This window comes from Tamandua tetradactyla, chromosome 13 (genome assembly GCF_023851605.1).
Source record: "Tamandua tetradactyla isolate mTamTet1 chromosome 13, mTamTet1.pri, whole genome shotgun sequence".
Lineage (NCBI taxonomy): Eukaryota > Metazoa > Chordata > Mammalia > Pilosa > Myrmecophagidae > Tamandua > Tamandua tetradactyla.
The window spans coordinates 81,434,964-81,454,648 of record NC_135339.1 but is presented as its reverse complement, the minus strand read 5'-3'; the positions used below and the strand labels follow the sequence as shown (position 1 = coordinate 81,454,648).

The 19,685-nt window shown below is 37.2% G+C and overlaps 1 protein-coding gene and 2 non-coding genes across 3 annotated transcripts in view; all 3 read left to right on the top strand.

Moving 5' to 3' along the window:
* Window positions 1–19,685, top strand: part of EIF3A (eukaryotic translation initiation factor 3 subunit A) — a 38,975-nt gene that overhangs the window by 14,060 nt on the left and 5,230 nt on the right. Inside the window, exons 8-19 of the mRNA XM_077126178.1 lie at window positions 1,244–1,348; window positions 1,746–1,844; window positions 2,596–2,712; window positions 2,976–3,161; window positions 3,701–4,048; window positions 4,461–4,565; window positions 4,648–4,761; window positions 5,965–6,087; window positions 6,642–6,795; window positions 7,373–7,557; window positions 17,411–17,499; window positions 18,274–19,079. Of these exons, the coding sequence (XP_076982293.1) occupies window positions 1,244–1,348; window positions 1,746–1,844; window positions 2,596–2,712; window positions 2,976–3,161; window positions 3,701–4,048; window positions 4,461–4,565; window positions 4,648–4,761; window positions 5,965–6,087; window positions 6,642–6,795; window positions 7,373–7,557; window positions 17,411–17,499; window positions 18,274–19,079 (2,431 nt within the window). The remainder of the gene's footprint in view (window positions 1–1,243; window positions 1,349–1,745; window positions 1,845–2,595; window positions 2,713–2,975; window positions 3,162–3,700; window positions 4,049–4,460; window positions 4,566–4,647; window positions 4,762–5,964; window positions 6,088–6,641; window positions 6,796–7,372; window positions 7,558–17,410; window positions 17,500–18,273; window positions 19,080–19,685) is intronic.
* On the top strand, window positions 1,478–1,607 carry LOC143654689 (small nucleolar RNA SNORA19). Its single transcript, XR_013161885.1, has one exon. It is a non-coding gene; the product is annotated as a small nucleolar RNA SNORA19 (small nucleolar RNA).
* LOC143654688 (small nucleolar RNA SNORA19) lies at window positions 2,134–2,263 on the top strand. The gene has a single exon (XR_013161884.1). It is a non-coding gene; the product is annotated as a small nucleolar RNA SNORA19 (small nucleolar RNA).

Sequence of the window (19,685 nt, the reverse complement as noted above, 5' to 3'; positions counted from 1 at the left end):
TCTGTGTCTACATAATGCCTCCATGTTTTAGTCTGTTGGCACTGCCCACAGAGTTCAACTTTGCATCATGTTTTTGGACAGGTTTTGTATGGAGCTGATATAGGATTAAATTAAATAAATACAAAGCATTGTCTTTAGGAAGAGATTCTATTAGCAAATATGTTTTTAAAATGTTTTTTTTTAAAAGATGAAGCATATGTACCTAACCGGAGGTGTAAGTCAGATCTCTTAAGCCCATGATTCTCCACATCACAGTTCGAGTGTTACAACTGGTCTGATACTGATACAGGGATCAGTATTGGAGAGTGTCAGACCTGCAGTCAGTAAATCCTGATTTGAGTTCTCATTTTGCACGTAGGCAGGATAGAAGCTTAAAAGAAAGGTACTGAATGGTGTCTGGTGAATGGCTTATTCTGACTGCAGGCATTTCTAAATCTTAGTGAGTTCACCATGTATCTAGGCTCAAGCTTTTGGCTCATGTAAATGAATATTTGAACACTAGGGGAGGGATTCCATATCTTAGGAACAGTCAAATTAATGAAGTTCATAAGCGATCAGTTGTTAAGTCACAAAGCCACTTACTAATGTTTTAGTGAGAAATACAACTTAGTAGAACCTGTCATCCCTACTTGGAGGGGGTTGCTAAGTAGAGAATGCCAATTATTTGCCTGATAGGATTTAAATCAGCAGAGTAATTTTATTTAAATGTTTATACCATGCTTTATTCCAGAAGAGATTTCAGGATGTATTCAAGTGGAGGATTCCAGTGGTTTAGGACATCAGTGATGTGCCTATTTTGCACTGAGTAAAATTTAGACTGGAGTAATAAGTGAGTGGGCACATGCTCTGGGGTTTGGGCTCTGCCAAGGTGTGTCCTCAGTCTTGTGACCCAGTTTGTATGAATATATAATCCTGTACTTATAGTCAAGTCTTGCTTTGGCCCAGCTGTTAATCTGTCATCATGTTAGCAGTTCCCAGCATATGAAGAATGGAAGGTCATGTGTACCATATGTTCCGGATGAAGCCTAGATGTTAGCACTTTGGTAGATACATACCTTGGGGCAAAAGATGCAACATACTTGAACTTTGGATTGCTTTTTAATAAATTTAAAGGGTACAGAGGCTAGACAATCTTTGAGTTATTTTCCAGATTCAGAGCCTGTAATTTCTTTAATTTATACTAAATTCAGAGTCCCAGTTTGCAAATTTCCTTCAGGAAAAATGTTTGTTTTGCTTACTGTAGGTCAGATTCAATGTACTACAATATGTTGTCCCAGAAGTGAAAGACCTTTACAATTGGCTGGAAGTAGAATTTAACCCACTCAAACTCTGTGAGAGAGTCACTAAGGTAAGTTCTCGTATTGGGTTTTGGGTATATCACCATGTTACAATCTCAAGTGTCAGCTAATTCTGCTGCAAGTTTGGGTTGTACTTATATTTATTAATAAAGACGTATTGTCCCATGTGTTTGAATTTAGTGCACATTTCATTGTCTTTTTTCTTTATTTCAAGAGAAAAGATATTTCTGATGTGCTAAATAAAATCTTTGGAGGTAAATTAGCAGCATGACTAATGTAGCCATTGCTGTCAGTCACCTTCAGACAAGCATTAGTAGCTTCATATGTATTTTGCATTTCTTTGCATTGTCTGATGTTTTTGAATATAGGAAACTTGAGCAATTCACATATGTTCTAGTATGTGTTATGTAGAATGTATAATCTGTTTTCAATTTTACGAATTTATAGGTTCTAAATTGGGTCAGAGAACAACCTGAAAAGGAACCAGAGTTGCAACAGTATGTTCCACAACTCCAAAGCAATACCATACTCCGCCTTCTGCAGCAGGTAAAAGAAGAAAGAAAGAAAAAAGGAAAAAAAGCGAAATGAGTGTTTTACATAAGAATTGGAATTTTATTGTTTGGTTGCATGTCCCTCCCCCCCCACAAAATTGAAAAATTTAAACATGCTAAGGAAGTGAAAGCCTCCCCTAGTTCTACCTCCTGCTGAAACTTGTCTTTAATTTTATCTGTTTGACTTGAAAAGCAAAATCATTTGACATAACTTGCTGATATTTGTGTATCTGTGTTAGTAATGAAGATCTACTTTATTCCTTTGAAATGTGTTCACTGTTTATGTGCACATTTCGTTGACCTGTTTTCTATTGCATATGTGAACAGTGTTATTTCTTATGTGCTATACAAATAGTTGAAGGTTAATTAGCAGTATAACTAAATAGTAATGCTGCCAGTCTTCTTCAAACATAATATTTTATAAAAGTGTTTAGGTGAATTAATTGTCTACAAATATGTAATCAGTTTTTTGTTTTATTAAACCAGAATGAGAAAAATACTTTTAAAGAATAGTTGAATGTGATCTTTCAAATCTTTTAATGTGATTTGGGATTGATAACCTTGGATTGGAATTTCAGCTCCAGGAACACACTGTTATAAATTCTCTGAACTGCAGTTTTTGTTCCTCTGGGTAAAAACAAAAACAAAAAGCGGGCGTAATTTCTACTTCCTAAGGTTGTCATTAGACTGCACATAGAAGTGCTGAATAAATGGTAGCTATTAATAACCCTGTGTTTTTTATGCAGGTCGCACAAATTTATCAGAGCATTGAGTTTTCTCGTTTGACTTCTCTGGTTCCTTTTGTTGATGCTTTCCAACTGGAACGGGCTATTGTGGATGCTGCCAGGCACTGTGATCTGCAGGTATGTGCTATAAGAGGAAATAGGTGAAGACTGTTGAGGACTAGAAAGCCATATTCCCTTTGTTTTTCAGCTTTTTTATAGAGTGGCACAATTATTAAAAAACCTTTACTGAGTGGATCTTATGACTTTTAACATGCTTTTGTTATTTATTTTCCCTCTCAAAGTATACAGTTGAATATTTTATCAAGTCATTTGTTTGTAGAATGATTTCATATTTGTACATAGTTTTAAGTATTATTGATAATTTTATTTTTTTTTCAAAGGTTCGTATTGATCACACTTCTCGGACCCTTAGTTTTGGTTCCGATTTGAATTACGCTACTCGAGAAGATGCTCCAATTGGTCCTTATTTGCAAAGTATGCCTTCAGAACAGATAAGAAATCAGTTGACAGCCATGTCGTCAGTGCTTGCAAAAGCGCTTGAAGTCATTAAACCAGCTCATATACTGGTATGCATCTTTAGGGGAAATGAACTGCAGAATTTTGAGGGACTGTTACACAATACCTTTTTGAGAAAAGGGATTTATTCATTTCCTGTTCACTTATAAATGGTAGTTGTATTTTACAAATGTTCTTACCTTATACTCAAAAGTGAATTGCTTTCCATGGAATAAACCACAGATAATGTAATAAAATATGGATAATGCTTTATAAAACACACAAAATAGTGGTGTGCGATGTTTGGGCTTTTCCTTTCTGCTTATCTCTTTTCTTATTTGTGGACTCGTACTATTCTTCTTTGGCTTGAATACTTAAGTTACCCAGCAAATTAAGGTTTTTCAGCTATGTCACTGTATTACAAGACTGAATAGGTGTAGCACCACCGTATTTGGTACTGGAAACTAATGGTTTAAATAGTGTTGTCTTCCATTATTAGATGCAAACATATATAAGGGTAATGCATCATGATTATCTCTTTTTATGTGTGTGGTGCCTGTACCATGCTGTGTAACTTTTTGTCTTTTTAAAAATTCATTTGTTTTTAAAGCAAGAAAAAGAAGAACAGCATCAGTTGGCTGTTACTGCGTACCTTAAAAACTCACGAAAAGAGCATCAACGTATCTTGGCTCGCCGTCAGACAATTGAGGAAAGGAAGGAGCGCCTCGAAAGCCTGAATATTCAGCGTGAGAAAGAAGAATTGGAGCAGAGGGAAGCTGAGCTTCAGAAAGTACGCAAGGCTGAAGAAGAGAGACTACGACAGGAGGCAAAAGAAAGAGAGAAGGAGCGTATTTTGCAGGAACATGAACAAATAAAAAAGAAAACTGTTCGTGAGCGTTTGGAGCAGATCAAGAAAACAGAACTGGGTGCCAAAGCATTCAAAGATATTGATATTGAAGTATGTAGTGTGTATTAACTTAATATTTAAGTTTTAATATTTAAGTTTTTAGTTTTATCTAATTCTTCTGAATTCTAAAAGCCACACTTGTTTACAATTGGCTTATTTTAGGTTATTTGGTTATTTTACACATTTTGGACATTAAATCTGCAAGTAAGCATTTGCTTTTAATTGCTATCTGCAGTTTTTAACCACTCTTCCTCATTGAATTAGAGTTTAGGTAAATACCTTTAATTTGTGGATTTGAAAAGTGAGAAATTGATGTTAAGCTTATACAATCAAGTGGGAAAAAAACCATTGTAAAAAAATAATTTAGTATATGTTTCTAGAAAGTTGTGAGCTTGCTTTTATTGACTTGTATGCATTTGTTTTATATTCTTACAAATGCCAGTGTAATTATATTACTTTTCAGGACCTTGAAGAATTAGATCCAGATTTCATCATGGCTAAACAGGTAGAACAACTGGAAAAAGAAAAGAAGGAACTTCAGGAACGCCTTAAAAATCAAGAAAAGAAGGTAAATGAATGAATTGGCTAACTTTTAACAGGCCAAGTTAAAATAAGAGATTAAAAAAAAACTGTATTTTCATATCATTCAGATTGACTATTTTGAAAGAGCTAAACGTTTGGAAGAAATCCCTTTGATAAAGAGTGCTTATGAAGAACAGAGAGTTAAAGACATGGATCTGTGGGAACAACAAGAAGAAGAAAGAGTAAGTTTATCGTTTAATTGTAATGCTTTGAGACATTAAAAAATCCTTCTGCCAGTAATGGGGCTGAGGTTTCAGATTGATTTTTCTTATAGAAATGGTGCTTTAATGACTACATATGAACATTTGTGTAAAGATGAATATTCACAGTAGATGTTAAAAACTAGTAAAATACAAAGAACAGCTGACAGCTAAACAGCTCATTAAAAAAATATCTTTACAGAATGAGTCACATACCATATAATAAAGCCATTTAAAATGTACAGTTCATGATTTTACTGCATTCACTGAGCTGTGAACAACCATTACCACAGTCTGATTTAGAGAAAGAACATTTTTGTCATCCTTAAAAGGAACTTCGTACCATTAGAAGTCTTTCCCCACCACCCCTGCCCTGGGCAACCACTCATCTACTTTTTGTCTTTCCTTTTGGACATTTCTATTCTAGATATTCTGTATAAATAAAATCCTACAATATGTGACTAAACAGCTCATTTTATAGTTTTGTTCTTCTGTGTTACATTAACCTGATGATACAAAAGCAGTGTTCGATAATTGCTTGTAGGGGCCAAATATGTAACAAAATGAGTAGGCTGACCCCAGTTAACAAAAAAGTAACCACGAGCAGAACTGTGGTATGGAAAATGCAAACCCTTTTGGTCTACCTCATTGTTGCCGTTTGGGGAATGTGGGTCAAGTGTTGTCAGTTCCTGGAATTTTTTTTAAGAAGTTAGAATTTTTATGCTAACTCTGAATGTATAAATATTGAAAACTGATTAGAAGAAAGACAGGTACTGCAGATCAAATAAAATAACTAGGATGATCTGCTACATTCTCTCCTTGGAAACCTGTTTTTTTCTTCACTTGGTGCATAAAATGACAATCTTCATTAATAATCCACCACTTATTTTTAAGGAAGAAGAGATACCTTTGATCATTATTTAGTATTACAATAGATGTTAAAGTTACACCTTTGTAATGTCTAGTACCATGCGGCTGCACATTTTATAGATACTCAAGGACTCTTTCGACTGCCATTTGTCCCTAATTACCTTCTTGGAGACCTCTTGGCACAGATGATAGTGTTTCATTTCTGTGGCAAGATGGAAAGGGCTAAGGAGCTGTTTCTCATTCTTCGAGGAATTTGATAAATTAGTATCAAATAATAAATGCTTTAGAATTTAAATCTTTGTTTTGTATTTGCAGATTACAACTATGCAGCTAGAACGTGAAAAGGCTCTTGAACATAAGAATCGAATGTCACGAATGCTTGAAGACAGAGATTTATTTGTAATGCGACTCAAGGCAGCACGGCAGTCTGTTTATGAGGTGAACCTTTTGATTTCAGGGGAAAGTATGTGGTGAACTTCTCAGTTTTACCCTAAAGATCATTCTTTAATGCAGTGGTACATTTTTTTCTGAGTTAAAATTTGTAATGCTCTCTCAGATAATATTTTACCAAAAACTGTCATTGAAATAATATTTTATAGATTAAATAGCCAGTCATCTCTATAAATCAAATTTCCTGAAGATGAAAGTTAGTGGACTTGATGCATAACGTCGGCTTTGCTTACTGTTTGATTAAGGGAGGAAAAAAAGTTGATTAAAGTATCTTGATCTCAAGTTCTAATTTAATGATTTGATATTTTATGTAAAAATCCATTGAATGATGGATAGTATTGTCAGTAACTTAATTTTTAAAAATTTTGATATGCCAGATAAATTTGTAGTCATTTGGAAATTCTGGTTTTTGTTCTTGAAGATTTTCTGTGGTTCCAAGAAAGTTGTGACTCTTTTGTTAATTTTAAAGCTTATTGCTAGATTTTTGCTCCTGAAAAAAAATGTCATTTTTCTCTTTTTTGTTCTTATCTGTTCAATTTCAGGAGAAGCTTAAGCAGTTTGAAGAGCGACTAGCAGAAGAAAGACATAGTCGCTTGGAAGAACGTAAAAGGCAGCGTAAAGAAGAACGTAGAGTAACTTACTATAGAGAAAAAGAAGAGGAGGAGCAGAGGAGGGCTGAAGAACAGATGCTAAAAGGTAACTCCAAGACTAGGATTGGCAGATATGGTGCGGCAAGGGTAAGATTAGGTCAAGTTGAGAGCAGCCTTTCTGATTTAAAAAACACAGGTATCAGGAGAATTGGCACTGCAACTAATTAGTTCAGTTCTCTGAATCTGGGAATGTAACTTTTGGTTGTCCTCATTTGAGGATGTTATATTCTCTACAGGTTGTTTCTACTTTTTAAACTGTTCTTTTAAATATAAATAAGCTGTTTTTATAATTTTTGTTGCTGTATCCTATTTAGGTGTTAACGTTTTTAAGGAATGTGTGCCAGAGGCAGCCTGTCATATAATTCCATATTGTGAATCCCAGATGCTGAGGAGTGCGGAAGGGATTCTCTTATCTTCTGAAGTCATTACAAACCTATTAATGTAGCAGAATTTTTGTTTTGTTGAGTATCTTCTGTCATTTAGCAGATAGTAAACAATTAGAAATTCTCGTAAAGAATTACATCAGTACTCTGGTGATTGTCTTGTTACTAGAAAAGTAGACCTAGAATGAGGGGGAAAGATGCAGGTGGAAGGCACACTTTGTAACTTGATAAATTATATAGAGCGTGAAGAGAGGGAACGTGCTGAAAGAGCAAAACGTGAAGAAGAGCTACGGGAGTATCAGGAGCGTGTCAAGAAATTAGAAGAAGTCGAAAGGAAAAAACGCCAGAGAGAGTTGGAAATTGAAGAAAGAGAACGTCGTAGAGAGGAGGAGAGAAGGCTTGGTGATGATCCACTTTCTAGGAAGGTGATTATAAAAATCATTACATTTGTGCGGTTTTTATGTGATGTAGGTTTGTCCGTCAGTTTTTTTTGCATTATGCGGCATATGTCAAGGTGTTCTGTTTTGAATCAGTTATATTCACATGTTTTCTTTTAAAGGATGGTATTGATTTATTTTTCCAAAGACAGATACTTCTTAAGGAAAAAAAAATAGACATGTCTTAGGAAAGCTGGGTTTTTTAAGGCTTCAGTTTAGAATACTTGTCAGTAAGAATGAATTTCATAAACTAAGATTTTTAAAAAAATAGCATCTTTTAGTACTTTGAGCTGGGGCTGGTCTAGTGGTCTTGAAAGGAGTTGCTATGACTTCATGGAGCAAAGTGAGGTGAGTTCTCTAAACCCTTGGTGCTCCTAAGTGTGGCTGATACACAGCAGTATCAGCATCACCTGGGTGCCTGTTAGAAATGCAGAATCCCTGTCCCAGACCCAAACCTCCTGAATCAGAATCTGCAGTTAGTTTCCGAAGTGGTTCAAGTGCTGCTCCAAATATTTATTTTTAATATGTACTCATTTCCAAAGTGGACCTTTTTTCCTTTGTTTTGTATCTTCTGAATTCTCTCCCTTGATTGGTGGTACTGTTCCTCACATAAAGACGGTTTGAAATCTGTCCCTGTGTTCCCCTTTGTCCCTCCAGCTATTGCCTTAATTCATATCTTTTTCTTTTGCCTGTACTCCTTAACTAGTCTGCTTGATTACAGTCTTTACTGTAATCTTAGACCTTTCTCCACTTTGGCCTGTTTGATTTCTCATAATGTATATTTGATTGTACACCTGCTCTTGAGTTTAAAACTTTCTCTTACTTGGTACTCATTACAGAGTCAAAGATAGTAAACATGCCATCACGTTCAAAGCTTTGTCACTTGGTCTGCCACGCGTTCCAATTCCTAAACCACGATTGCTTCAGCCTTTCTGAGCTGAACTTGAGTTCTGGATATGACATTTCTGTCCCCTGTCATATATGTCTGTGACATCTACCTGCTCCTCCTTTCGCTTGGAGTGCCTGTTCTGCTCCTTGAGCAAAAAATACTATTTTTTTTAGTAAGAGGTTAATAGCTAAAAGATTTCTTGTATGCTTTTTTTCTCTGATTGTTCCTTTTTCTGTGCTATACCTGTATCAAATTCTTCTCCTTATTGGAGGTTTTGATAATAATTTTAAATCCCCTGCTTTATACGTATATGTGGATAGATTTTTGGTTTTTATATTCTTCCTGCTAATTTTTAATTTCACTTCATTAGCAGTGAAAGTATTCTGTAAGATTTCTAACGTTTTGGAATTTAATATATATTCTCTTTTTTTTTATGGGTTTTTTTTTATTAATTAAAAAAAGAATTAACAAAACAATTAGAAATCATTCCATTCTACATGTACAATCAGTAATTCTTAATAACATCACATAGTTGCATATTCATCATTTCTTAGTACATTTGCATCGATTTAGAAAAAGAAATAAAAAGACAACAGAATAAGAATTAAAACAATAATAGAAAGAAAAAACAAAAAAAAAAAACAAAAAACCAATACCTCACATGCAGCTTCATTCAGTGTTTTAACATAATTGCATTACAGTTGGGTAGTATTGTGCTGTCCATTTCTGAGTTTTTATATCCAGTCCCGTTGTACAGTCTGTATCCCTTCAGCTCCAATTACCCCTTCTCTCTTTTTTTTTTTTAATTAACGGAAAAAAAGAAATTAACCCAACATTTAGAAATCATACCATTCTACATATGCAATCATTAATTCTTAACATCATCACATAGATGCATGATCATCATTTCTTAGTACGTTTGCATTGGTTTAGAAGAACTAGCAACATAACCGAAAAAGATATAGAATGTTGATATAGAGAAAAAAATAAAAGTAATAATAGTAAAATCAAAACAAAACAAAATAAAAACCTATAGCTCAGATGCAGCTTCATTCAGTGTTTTAACATGATTACTTTACAATTAGGTATTATTGTGCTGTCCATTTTTGAGTTTTTGTATCTAGTCCTGTTACACCGTCTGTATCCCTTCAACTCCCTTGCCCATTATCTTACCCTGTTTCTACCTCCTGCTGGACTCCGTTACCAATGACATATTCCAAATTTATTCTTGAATGTCTGTTCACATCAGTGGGACCATACAGTATTTGTCCTTTAGTTTTTGGCTAGACTCACTCAGCATAATGTTCTCTAGGTCCATCCATGTTATTACATGCTTCATAAGTTTATCCTGTCTTAAAGCTGCATAGTATTCCATCGTATGTATATACCACAGTTTGTTTAGCCACTCTTCTGTTGATGGAGATTTCGGCTGTTTCCATCTCTTTGCAATTGTAAATAATGCTGCTATAAACATTGGTGTGCAAATGTCCGTTTGTGTCTTTGCCCTTAAGTCCTTTGAGTATATTCCCAGCAATGGTATTGCTGGGTCGTATGGCAATTCTATATTCAGCTTTTTGAGGAACCGCCAAACTGCCTTCCACAGTGGTTGCACCCTTTGACATTCCCACCAACAGTGGATAAGTGTGCCTCTTTCTCCGCATCCTCTCCAGCACTTGTCATTTTCTGTTTTGTTGATAATGGCCATTCTGGTGGGTGTGAGATGATATCTCATTGTGGTTTTGATTTGCATTTCTCTAATGGCCAGGGACATTGAGCATCTCTTCATGTGCCTTTTGGCCATTTGTATTTCCTCTTCTGAGAGGTGTCTGTTCAAGTCTTTTTCCCATTTTGTAATTGGGTTGGCTGTCTTTTTGTTGTTGAGATGAACAATCTCTTTATTAAATTCTGGATACTAGACCTTTATCTGATATATCATTTCCAAATATTGTCTCCCATTGTGTAGGCTGTCTTTCTACTTTCTTGATGAAGTTCTTTGATGCACAAAAGTGTTTAATTTTGAGGAGCTCCCATTTATTTATTTCCTTCTTCAGTGTTCTTGCTTTAGGTTTAAGGTCCATAAAACCGCCTCCAGTTGTAAGATCCATAAGATATCTCCCAACATTTTCCTCTAACTGTTTTATGGTCTTAGACCTAATGTTTAGATCTTTGATCCATTTTGAGTTAACTTTTGTATAGGGTGTGAGAGATGGGTCTTCTTTCATTCTTTTGCATATGGATATCCAGTTCTCTAGGCACCATTTATTGAAGAGACTGTTCTGTCCCAGGTGAGTTGGCTTGACTGCCTTATCAAAGATCAAATGTCCATAGATGAGAGGGTCTATATCTGAGCACTCTATTCGATTCCATTGGTCGATATATCTATCTTTATGCCAATACCATGCTGTTTTGACCACTGTGGCTTCATAATATGCCTTAAAGTCAGGCAGCGCGAGACCTCCAGCTTCGTTTTTTTTTCCTCAAGATGTTTTTAGCAATTCGGGGCACCCTGCCCTTCCAGATAAATTTGCTTATTGGTTTTTCTATTTCTGAAAAATAAGTTGTTGGGATTTTGATTGGTATTGCATTGAATCTGTAAATCAATTTAGGTAGGATTGACATCTTAACTATATTTAGTCTTCCAATCCATGAACACGGTATGCCCTTCCATCTATTTAGGTCTTCTGTGATTTCTTTTAACAGTTTTTTGTAGTTTTCTTTATATAGGTTTTTTGTCTCTTTTGTTAAATTTATTCCTAGGTATTTTATTCTTTTAGTTGCAATTGTAAATGGGATTCGTTTCTTGATTTCCCCCTCAGCTTGTTCATTGCTAGTGTATAGAAATGCTACAGATTTTTGAATGTTGATCTTGTAACCTGCTACTTTGCTGTACTCATTTATTAGCTCTAGTAGTTTTGTTGTGGATTTTTCCGGGTTTTCGACATATAGTATCATACCGTCTGCAAACAGTGATAGTTTTACTTCTTCCTTTCCAATTTTGATGCCTTGTATTTCTTTTTCTTGTCTAATTGCTCTGGGTAGAACCTCCAACACAATGTTGAATAATAGTGGTGATAGTTGACATCCTTGTCTTGTTCCTGATCTTAGGGGGAAAGTTTTCAATTTTTCCCCATTGAGGATGATATTAGCTGTGGGTTTTTCATATATTCCCTCTATCATTTTAAGGAAGTTCCCTTGTATTCCTATCTTTTGAAGTGTTTTCAGCAGGAAAGGATGTTGAATCTTGTCAAATGCCTTCTCTGCATCAATTGAGATGATCATGTGATTTTTCTGCTTTGATTTGTTGATATGGTGTATTACATTAATTGATTTTCTTATGTTGAACCATCCTTGCATACCTGGGATGAATCCTACTTGGTCATGATGTATAATTCTTTTAATGTGTTGTTGGATACGATTTGCTAGAATTTTATTGAGGATTTTTGCATCTGTATTCATTAGAGAGATTGGTCTGTTTTCTTTTTTTCTTTTTTTGTAATATCTTTGCCTGGTTTTGGTATGAGGGTGATGTTGGCTTCATAGAATGAATTAGGTAGTTTTCCCTCCACTTCGATTTTTTTGAAGAGTTTGAGGAGAGTTGGTACTAATTCTTTCTGGAACGTTTGGTAGAATTCACATGTGAAGCCATCTGGTCCTGGACTTTTCTTTTTAGGAAGCTTTTGAATGACTAATTCAATTTCTTTACTTGTGATTGGTTTGTTGAGGTCATCTATGTCTTCTTGAGTCAAAGTTGGTTGTTCATGTCTTTCCAGGAACCCATCCATTTCATCTAAATTGTTGTATTTATTAGCATAAAGTTGTTCATAGTATCCTGTTATTACCTCCTTTATTTCTGTGAGGTCAGTAGTTATGTCTCCTCTTCCATTTCTGATCTTATTTATTTGCATCCTCTCTCTTCTTCTTTTTGTCAATCTTGATAAGGGCCCATCAGTCTTATTGATTTTCTCATAGAACCAACTTCTGGTCTTATTGATTTTCTCTATTGTTTTCATGTTTTCAATTTCATTTATTTCTGCTCTGATCTTTGTTATTTCTTTCCTTTTGCTTGCTTTGGGATTAGTTTGCTGTTCTTTCTCCAGTTCTTCCAAGTGAACAGTTAATTCCTGCATTTTCGCCTTTTCTTCTTTTCTGATATAGGCATTTAGGGCAATAAATTTCCCTCTTAGCACTGCCTTTGCTGCATCCCATAAGTTTTGATATGTTGTGTTTTCATTTTCATTTGCCTCGAGGTATTTACTAATTTCTCTTGCAATTTCTTCTTTGACCCACTCGTTGTTTAAGAGTGTGTTGTTGAGCCTCCACATATTTGTGAATTTTCTGGCACTCTGCCTATTATTGATTTCCAACTTCATTCCTTTATGATCCGAGAAAGTGTTGTGTATGATTTCAATCTTTTTAAATTTGTTAAGACTTGCTTTGTGACCCAGCATATGGTCTATCTTTGAGAATGATCCATGAGCACTTGAGAAAAAGGTGTATCCTGCTGTTGTGGGATGTAATGTCCTATAAATGTCTGTTAAGTCTAGCTCCTTTATAGTAATATTCAGATTCTCTATTTCTTTATTGATCCTCTGTCTAGATGTTCTGTCCATTGATGAGAGTGGGGAATTGAAGTCTCCAACTATTATGGTATTTGTGTCTATTTCCCTTTTCAGTGTTTGCAGCGTATTCCTCACGTATTTTGGGGCATTCTGGTTCGGTGCGTAAATATTTATGATTGTTATGTCTTCTTGTTTAATTGTTCCTTTTATTAGTATATAGTGTCCTTCTTTGTCTCTTTTAACTGTTTTACATTTGAAGTCTAACTTGTTGGATATTAGTATAGCCACTCCTGCTATTTTCTGGTTGTTATTTGCATGAAATATCTTTTCCCAACCTTTCACTTTCAACCTGTGTTTATCTTTGGGTCTAAGATGTGTTTCCTGTAGACAGCATATAGAAGGATCCTGTTTTTTAATCCATTCTGCCAGACTATGTCTTTTGATTGGGGAATTCAGTCCATTAACATTTAGTGTTATTACTGTTTGGATAATATTATCCTCTACCATTTTGCCTTTTGTATTATATATATCATATCTGACTTTCCTTCTTTCTACACTCTTCTCCATACCTCTCTCTTCTGTCTTTTCGGTTCTGACTCTAGTGCTCCCTTTAGTATTTCTTGCAGAGCTGGTCTCTTGGTCACAAATTCTCTCAGTGATTTTTTGTCTGAGAATGTTTTAATTTCTCCCTCATTGTTGAAGGACAATTTTGCTGGATATAGGAGTCTTGGTTGACAGTTTTTCTCTTTTAGTAATTTAAATATATCATCCCACTGTCTCTAGCTTCCATGGTTTCTGCTGAGAAATCTACACATAGTCTTATTGGGTTTCCCTTGTATGTGATGGATTGTTTTTCTCTTGCTGCTTTCAAGATCCTCTCTTTCTCTTTGACCTCTGACATTCTAACTAGTAAGTGTCTTGGAGAACGCCTATTTGGGTCTAATCTCTTTGGGGTGCGCTGCACTTCTTGGATCTGTAATTTTAGGTCTTTCATAAGAGTTGGGAAATTTTCAGTGAAAATTTCTTCCATTAGTTTTTCTCCTCCTTTTCCTTTCTCTTCTCCTTCTGGGACACCCACAACACGTATATTTGTGCGCTTCATATTGTCCTTGAGTTCCCTGATACCCTGTTCAAATTTTTCCATTCTTTTCCCGATAGTTTCTGTTTGTTTTTGGAATTCAGATGTTCCATCCTCCAAATCACCAATTCTATCTTCTGTCTCTTTGAATCTATCATTGTAGGTATCCATTGTTTTTTCTATCTTTTCTACTTTGTCCTTCACTTCCATAAGTTCTGTGATTTGTTTTTTCAGTTTTTCTATTTCTTCTTTATGTTCAGCCCATGTCTTCTTCATGTCCTCCCTCAATTTATCGATTTCGTTTTTGAAGAGGTTTTCCATTTCTGTTCGTATATTCAGCATTAGTTGGCTCAGCTCCTGTATCTCATTTGAACTATTGGGTTGTTCCTTTGACTGGGCCATATTTTCAATTATTTGAGCGTGATCCGTTATCTTCTGTTGGCGTCTGCGCATTTAGACAGATTTCCCTGGGTATTGGATCCAAAAGTTTGGAAGATTTTTCTGTGAAATCTCTGGGTTCTGTTTTTCTTATCCTGCCCAGTAGGTGGCGTTCGTGGCACACGTTTGTCTGCGGGTCCCACCAGTAAAAGGTGCTGTGGGACCTTTAACTTTCGAAAACTCTTGCCGTCCGGGAGGTTCGCTAGCCGAAGCGGCTTGAGCTGGCCCGGGGTCCGAATGCGGAGAGGGTTGCTGGCCGCCGCAGCCCGGGAAAGCGCCCGTCCGAATTTCCTAGTCGGCCTGGGGCGACAAGCGTGGCGGGAGGGCGCCAGCGGCAGCGGCCTGCCCGGGAGAGTGCACGTTCCTGGGGAGTCACGGGTTTGGAAGGGGCCTCCCCCACCCGTCATCGTTCTCCGCGGCCTGGGGATTTCCGATCCAATTCTCTCAGTTGGTCTGGGGGGCCGCGCGTGGTGTGGGCGCCAGCCCCCGCGGTTTCAGGGGACCTCCTCTCCAATTCTCCCAGCCAGCCCGGGAAGGGGGAAGGGAGTGACTCCGGCTGCTTGCCGCCCCGCCCGGTGAAGCCCGCGCGCCTCGGCGATCTCACCCGAGCGGCTTCTCTCAGCCAGCCAGCCGTTCCAGGATGGGGTACGCTGTCTGTTTTATCTCTGTTGTGGCTTTGGGAGCTGTTCTGTGTCGTTTCTACTCCCCTAGTAGCTGTCCTGGAGAAGAAACTAAGATCCGCGCATCTTACTAAGCCGCCATATTCTCCAGAAGTCCAATATATATTCTCTTAACCTGAAACAGGGCCACATTTTAAGTTTTAGATATTCCATGGTGTGTGAAAAGAATGTTTTGGGCACAGAGTTATGTGTGTATGTATGAAATTAGTAGTTCATTGTTTTACTTGCATCCTTGTGATTCATGGAAAGTTCATCTTATGCAGAAGATGTTTTGTTTACCTGTCATGATGATTGATTTTTACTTTTTCCTTTTAGTTAGCATTTGCAAACTGTGTTCATCTTTCTCTTCATTTTCAATGTTTTGTTTTTGGTTTTTATCCCTCCCCCCTTTCAAATGATAATTCTTTTGCCTTATGTATTCACATTTAACATGATAACTGTTATATTTGATCTTATTCCTTACATTACATTTGGAGTTTTCTATTTGTTTCTGTGTACTTGCCACTCCTTAGATTGTTTTCTGCCGAATTTAGGAACTTTTCTTAGTTCATTTTAATTTTATTTATTCTTACAGTGATTACATTTTCCCCCTCAGATCCATCTAAATTTTATTGTCTTTTTTCCTAGAATATCTTTGTTTTCCTCTCATAGTTGAACAGTGGTTTGGTCAATTCAAAATCTTCTAACCTCAAATTTGGAGACCATTGCTTCACTGTCTTTAGTACACAGTGTTACAGAAGAGAGTTCTTAGTACTGGTCTTGGTCTTGTTTCTTCTGTAGGTGTTAGATATTGTGTTTTTCCTTGGAAGTGTTTGGAATTTTCACTGATGATTGGAATAAAGAGAGTGATTCCTGTTCAGTTTTATGTTCGTCAACAGACCCATCCTGCTCGTTGATCTTATCCAAAGGATTTGAAAAATTTTGGGGGCAAATTGTTTCTTTTTGTTCCTGTTTTTTTTTGTTGTTGTTGTTTTTATTTTTTTCTTTATAGTGTCATAGCCATCCTTAAAAATCTCCTGATTTTCTAATTTAACCTTACCGTTTCATAACCTATCCTCCTGTTGAGTTTAGTTTGCAAGCTAGGCAAGTAAGTGTTTGGGAACTTGAGTTCTGGGTGTGACATTTCTGTCCCCTGTAGTTAGCATAAATTACATTGGCTGTTGTTTGTTTTCTTTCACATTCCTACTTGAGGAAGTCTCATAACTACTCCCATATTAAGAGTTATCCCAGAGTCAGTAGTCACGATGGCAGGGACCAACCTATTATTTGGTCACTTTTGTCCTTCACTGCTACTCATCTATACAGGCTATTGGAGAGCTTTATTTTTTTTATTATTTTTTTTTACATGGGCAGGCACCAGGAATCGAACCTGGGTCTTCTGGCATCACAGGCAAGCATTCCTGCCTGCTGAGCCACCGTGGCCCGCCCAACTTTTTTTTATTATTTTTTATGGTGGTCCTCTCATTCACCTATTTGGGGTTTTCAGCCTCATTGAATTATTTCTGTAGTTTTTCCTCTGCCCCACTTCCATATTATGTCTTCTAAGGCAATCTTGTCTGATTATGACCTTAGATTATGTTAGTAGTAACAGTTAAGTTTTGTCAATCAGAGGGTATGCATGTTTAAATTTTGGGGCCAGGTTGTACCAGATTTATGTTTTACCAGATTTATGTAAATGTTTTGAGAGGCTTCCCATGCCCTTTCCATAATTTTTAATGATGACAGGATATTTTGAAGAGGGAAATAAATTTGACCATCCCCTATTAGATATTTCATTTTTGCTTCCACGCTTTTTTTTTAATTTTTTTTTGCTTAGCGGTCATGGTCGCTTATATTTTGGTGCATTGGCTTTTTTTCACATAGTCCCAAAAGGAAATTCTAGGTCAAAGGAACTTTCTGTGGGCCTTTTAATAATTCCATGTTAGTGCTGCCCAGTGGCTTGCCAGTGGTGGTGGTTTATCAAATTATAGTGCTACCCACAGTACATGAAGATACCACTTTCACTGACCTGTTGGTCTGTACTTCAGATTTTAAAAAGTAATAAAATTTAAAAATTTCCTTATTTAAAAAGGGCTTGAGATCACTAAGTACAAATAATGTTTGGCTAGTGATATCAGTAGTTGTAATAATAAAGAATTGTCAGTCTGTTGCTTATTAACGTTAACAGTGTATTGTTTCTTAACTTTGGTCCAAGTAGGACTCTCGCTGGGGAGATAGAGATTCAGAAGGCACGTGGAGAAAAGGGCCTGAAGTGGAGTCTGAGTGGAGAAGAGGCCCACCAGAAAAGTAAGTGGAGTGAAGGAGAATAGGAGCAGCTATCATAGGTCCTGTTAATAACTTATCAGTATTTTTTTAAATTTGGTTTATTTTGTAGGGGTTGGGAAAGGAAAATGTGAAGAGGTGTGTGCATGCCTAAGTACTGCTGAAAAGTTTTTGGCAATTTATTTCAACACTGCTGTTAATTACTGCCCTGGAGGCTTCTGGGGTAATATGTGCTTTAGATATTTTTTTTTATTCCTTAACAGTATTGGAGTTAGAGTAAGAATGAGTGAATATTTCCTTAACATTTTTCTTTTCCTTTAAATATCTTAAGTAGATTGAACCACCCTTTAAGATAGTTATTAATGATAGTCAAGAATGCTGTCCAAATGCTTGTTGAGAAATTAAGTTTTGAAAATTCATTGTGGAAGATTTAGAAATTGCTAAGTTACTATAGGTAAAATACACATACTATTTTTTGTGTGTGTGTGTGCTTGGGCAGGCACCGGAAATTGAACCCGGGTCTCTGGTATGGCAGGCAAGAACATGCCACTGCGCCACCATCGCCCGCCCAGTACATATACTTTTAATTGTTTGAAGCAGTTATCTGTTTATTGACCTATTTGTTGATGTGGTACAATGGATTTCTATTACTGTTGATTAGGATAACATATTTTTCTAGACCAGGATTAATGAATTTAGACTGAAGTGATTTTTAAAAACAAGTGAAATAAATAACACAAGGAAGACTGTATGCTTTTTAAATTTACTCTTAAAAATGCTTGACTTGTTGCTCTGTAGGGAGTGGAGACGTGGAGAAGGGCGGGATGAAGAGAGGCCTCTTAAAAGAGATGAAGATCGACCAAGACGTTTGGGGGATGAAGATGAGAGAGAGTCTGCTCTGAGACCAGACGATGATCGTATTCCCCGGCGTGGCATGGATGATGACAGAGGCCTTAGACGAGGTCCTGATGAAGAACGCTTCTCCCGCCGCGGGGCAGATGAAGACAGGCCTCTCAGACGAATTGGTGATGAAGATAGGGGAAGCTGGCGTCATGCAGATGATGACAGACCTCCTAGACGGGGACTGGATGATGACAGACCTCCTAGACGGGGACTGGATGATGACAGACCTCCTAGACGGGGACTGGATGATGACAGAGGAAGCTGGCGAACAGCAGATGAGGACAGAGGACCAAGACGTGGGATGGATGAGGACCGGGGGCCTCGGCGAGGTGCTGATGATGAGCGGTCATCCTGGCGCAGTGCTGATGATGACCGGGGTCCCAGGCGGGGCATGGATGACGACCGGGGTCCCAGGCGGGTCATGGATGACGACCGGGGCCCCAGGCGGGGTATGGATGACGACCGGGGCCCCAGGCGGGGTATGGATGACGATCGAGGTCCTAGGCGTGGATTGGATGATGACCGAGGACTTTGGAGAAATACTGATGATGATAGAATTTCCAGGCGTGGTACAGATGATGATAGGGGACCTCGGCGAAGCATTGATGATGATCGACCCTCCAGACGTGCCGATGATGATCGAATTCCCAGACGGGGTGATGACTCTAGACCTGGTCTGTGGAGACCATTTGGCAAGCCAGGTAAAATTCTGCTACTCAAAAAACCAAATTGTGCGCATTGTAGAATCTGCTTGTTTCATTAAATATAAAAAGTGAAATTTTAACAGGTAAATGACATGCTGAGATTTGGCTGTTAGTCATCATTTTCTAGATAATCCATTCCTTTTTTTAAAGCCTTTCCTTGAATACCTTTGCAGTGACTTTTGTGTCAAAAATTTGTCTTTGACGACCTCTCCCCCAATCAAAACACATTAACTTCACCCATGTTTCTGTGTTATGAATTGCTGTTCTTTGTTTTTCTTTATACTTTGTTGACTGCTTCTTTGTAGGCTGTTCTTCCTGTGTCCATGCTTTAAGGGTCTGTAATCTTCAGACGCTATACTGGACCAGCCTTCTCTTAAATAAATAACAAAACACAAAACTCTTTATTAAACATCCATCTGTACGTTTGCCAACCACACAGGGACTGAAAAAAAGCCTATTTCTTCTGTTCTCAGTCCCACATCTGTTCATCTTTTCACATTTTATTGTTGAGCAATTGTCTGATTTCTATCACCACCTTCTCCAGGTGACCTCTTTCCTTAGCTTCAGACCTGTATTTCCAACTGTATACTGCATATTTCTTCC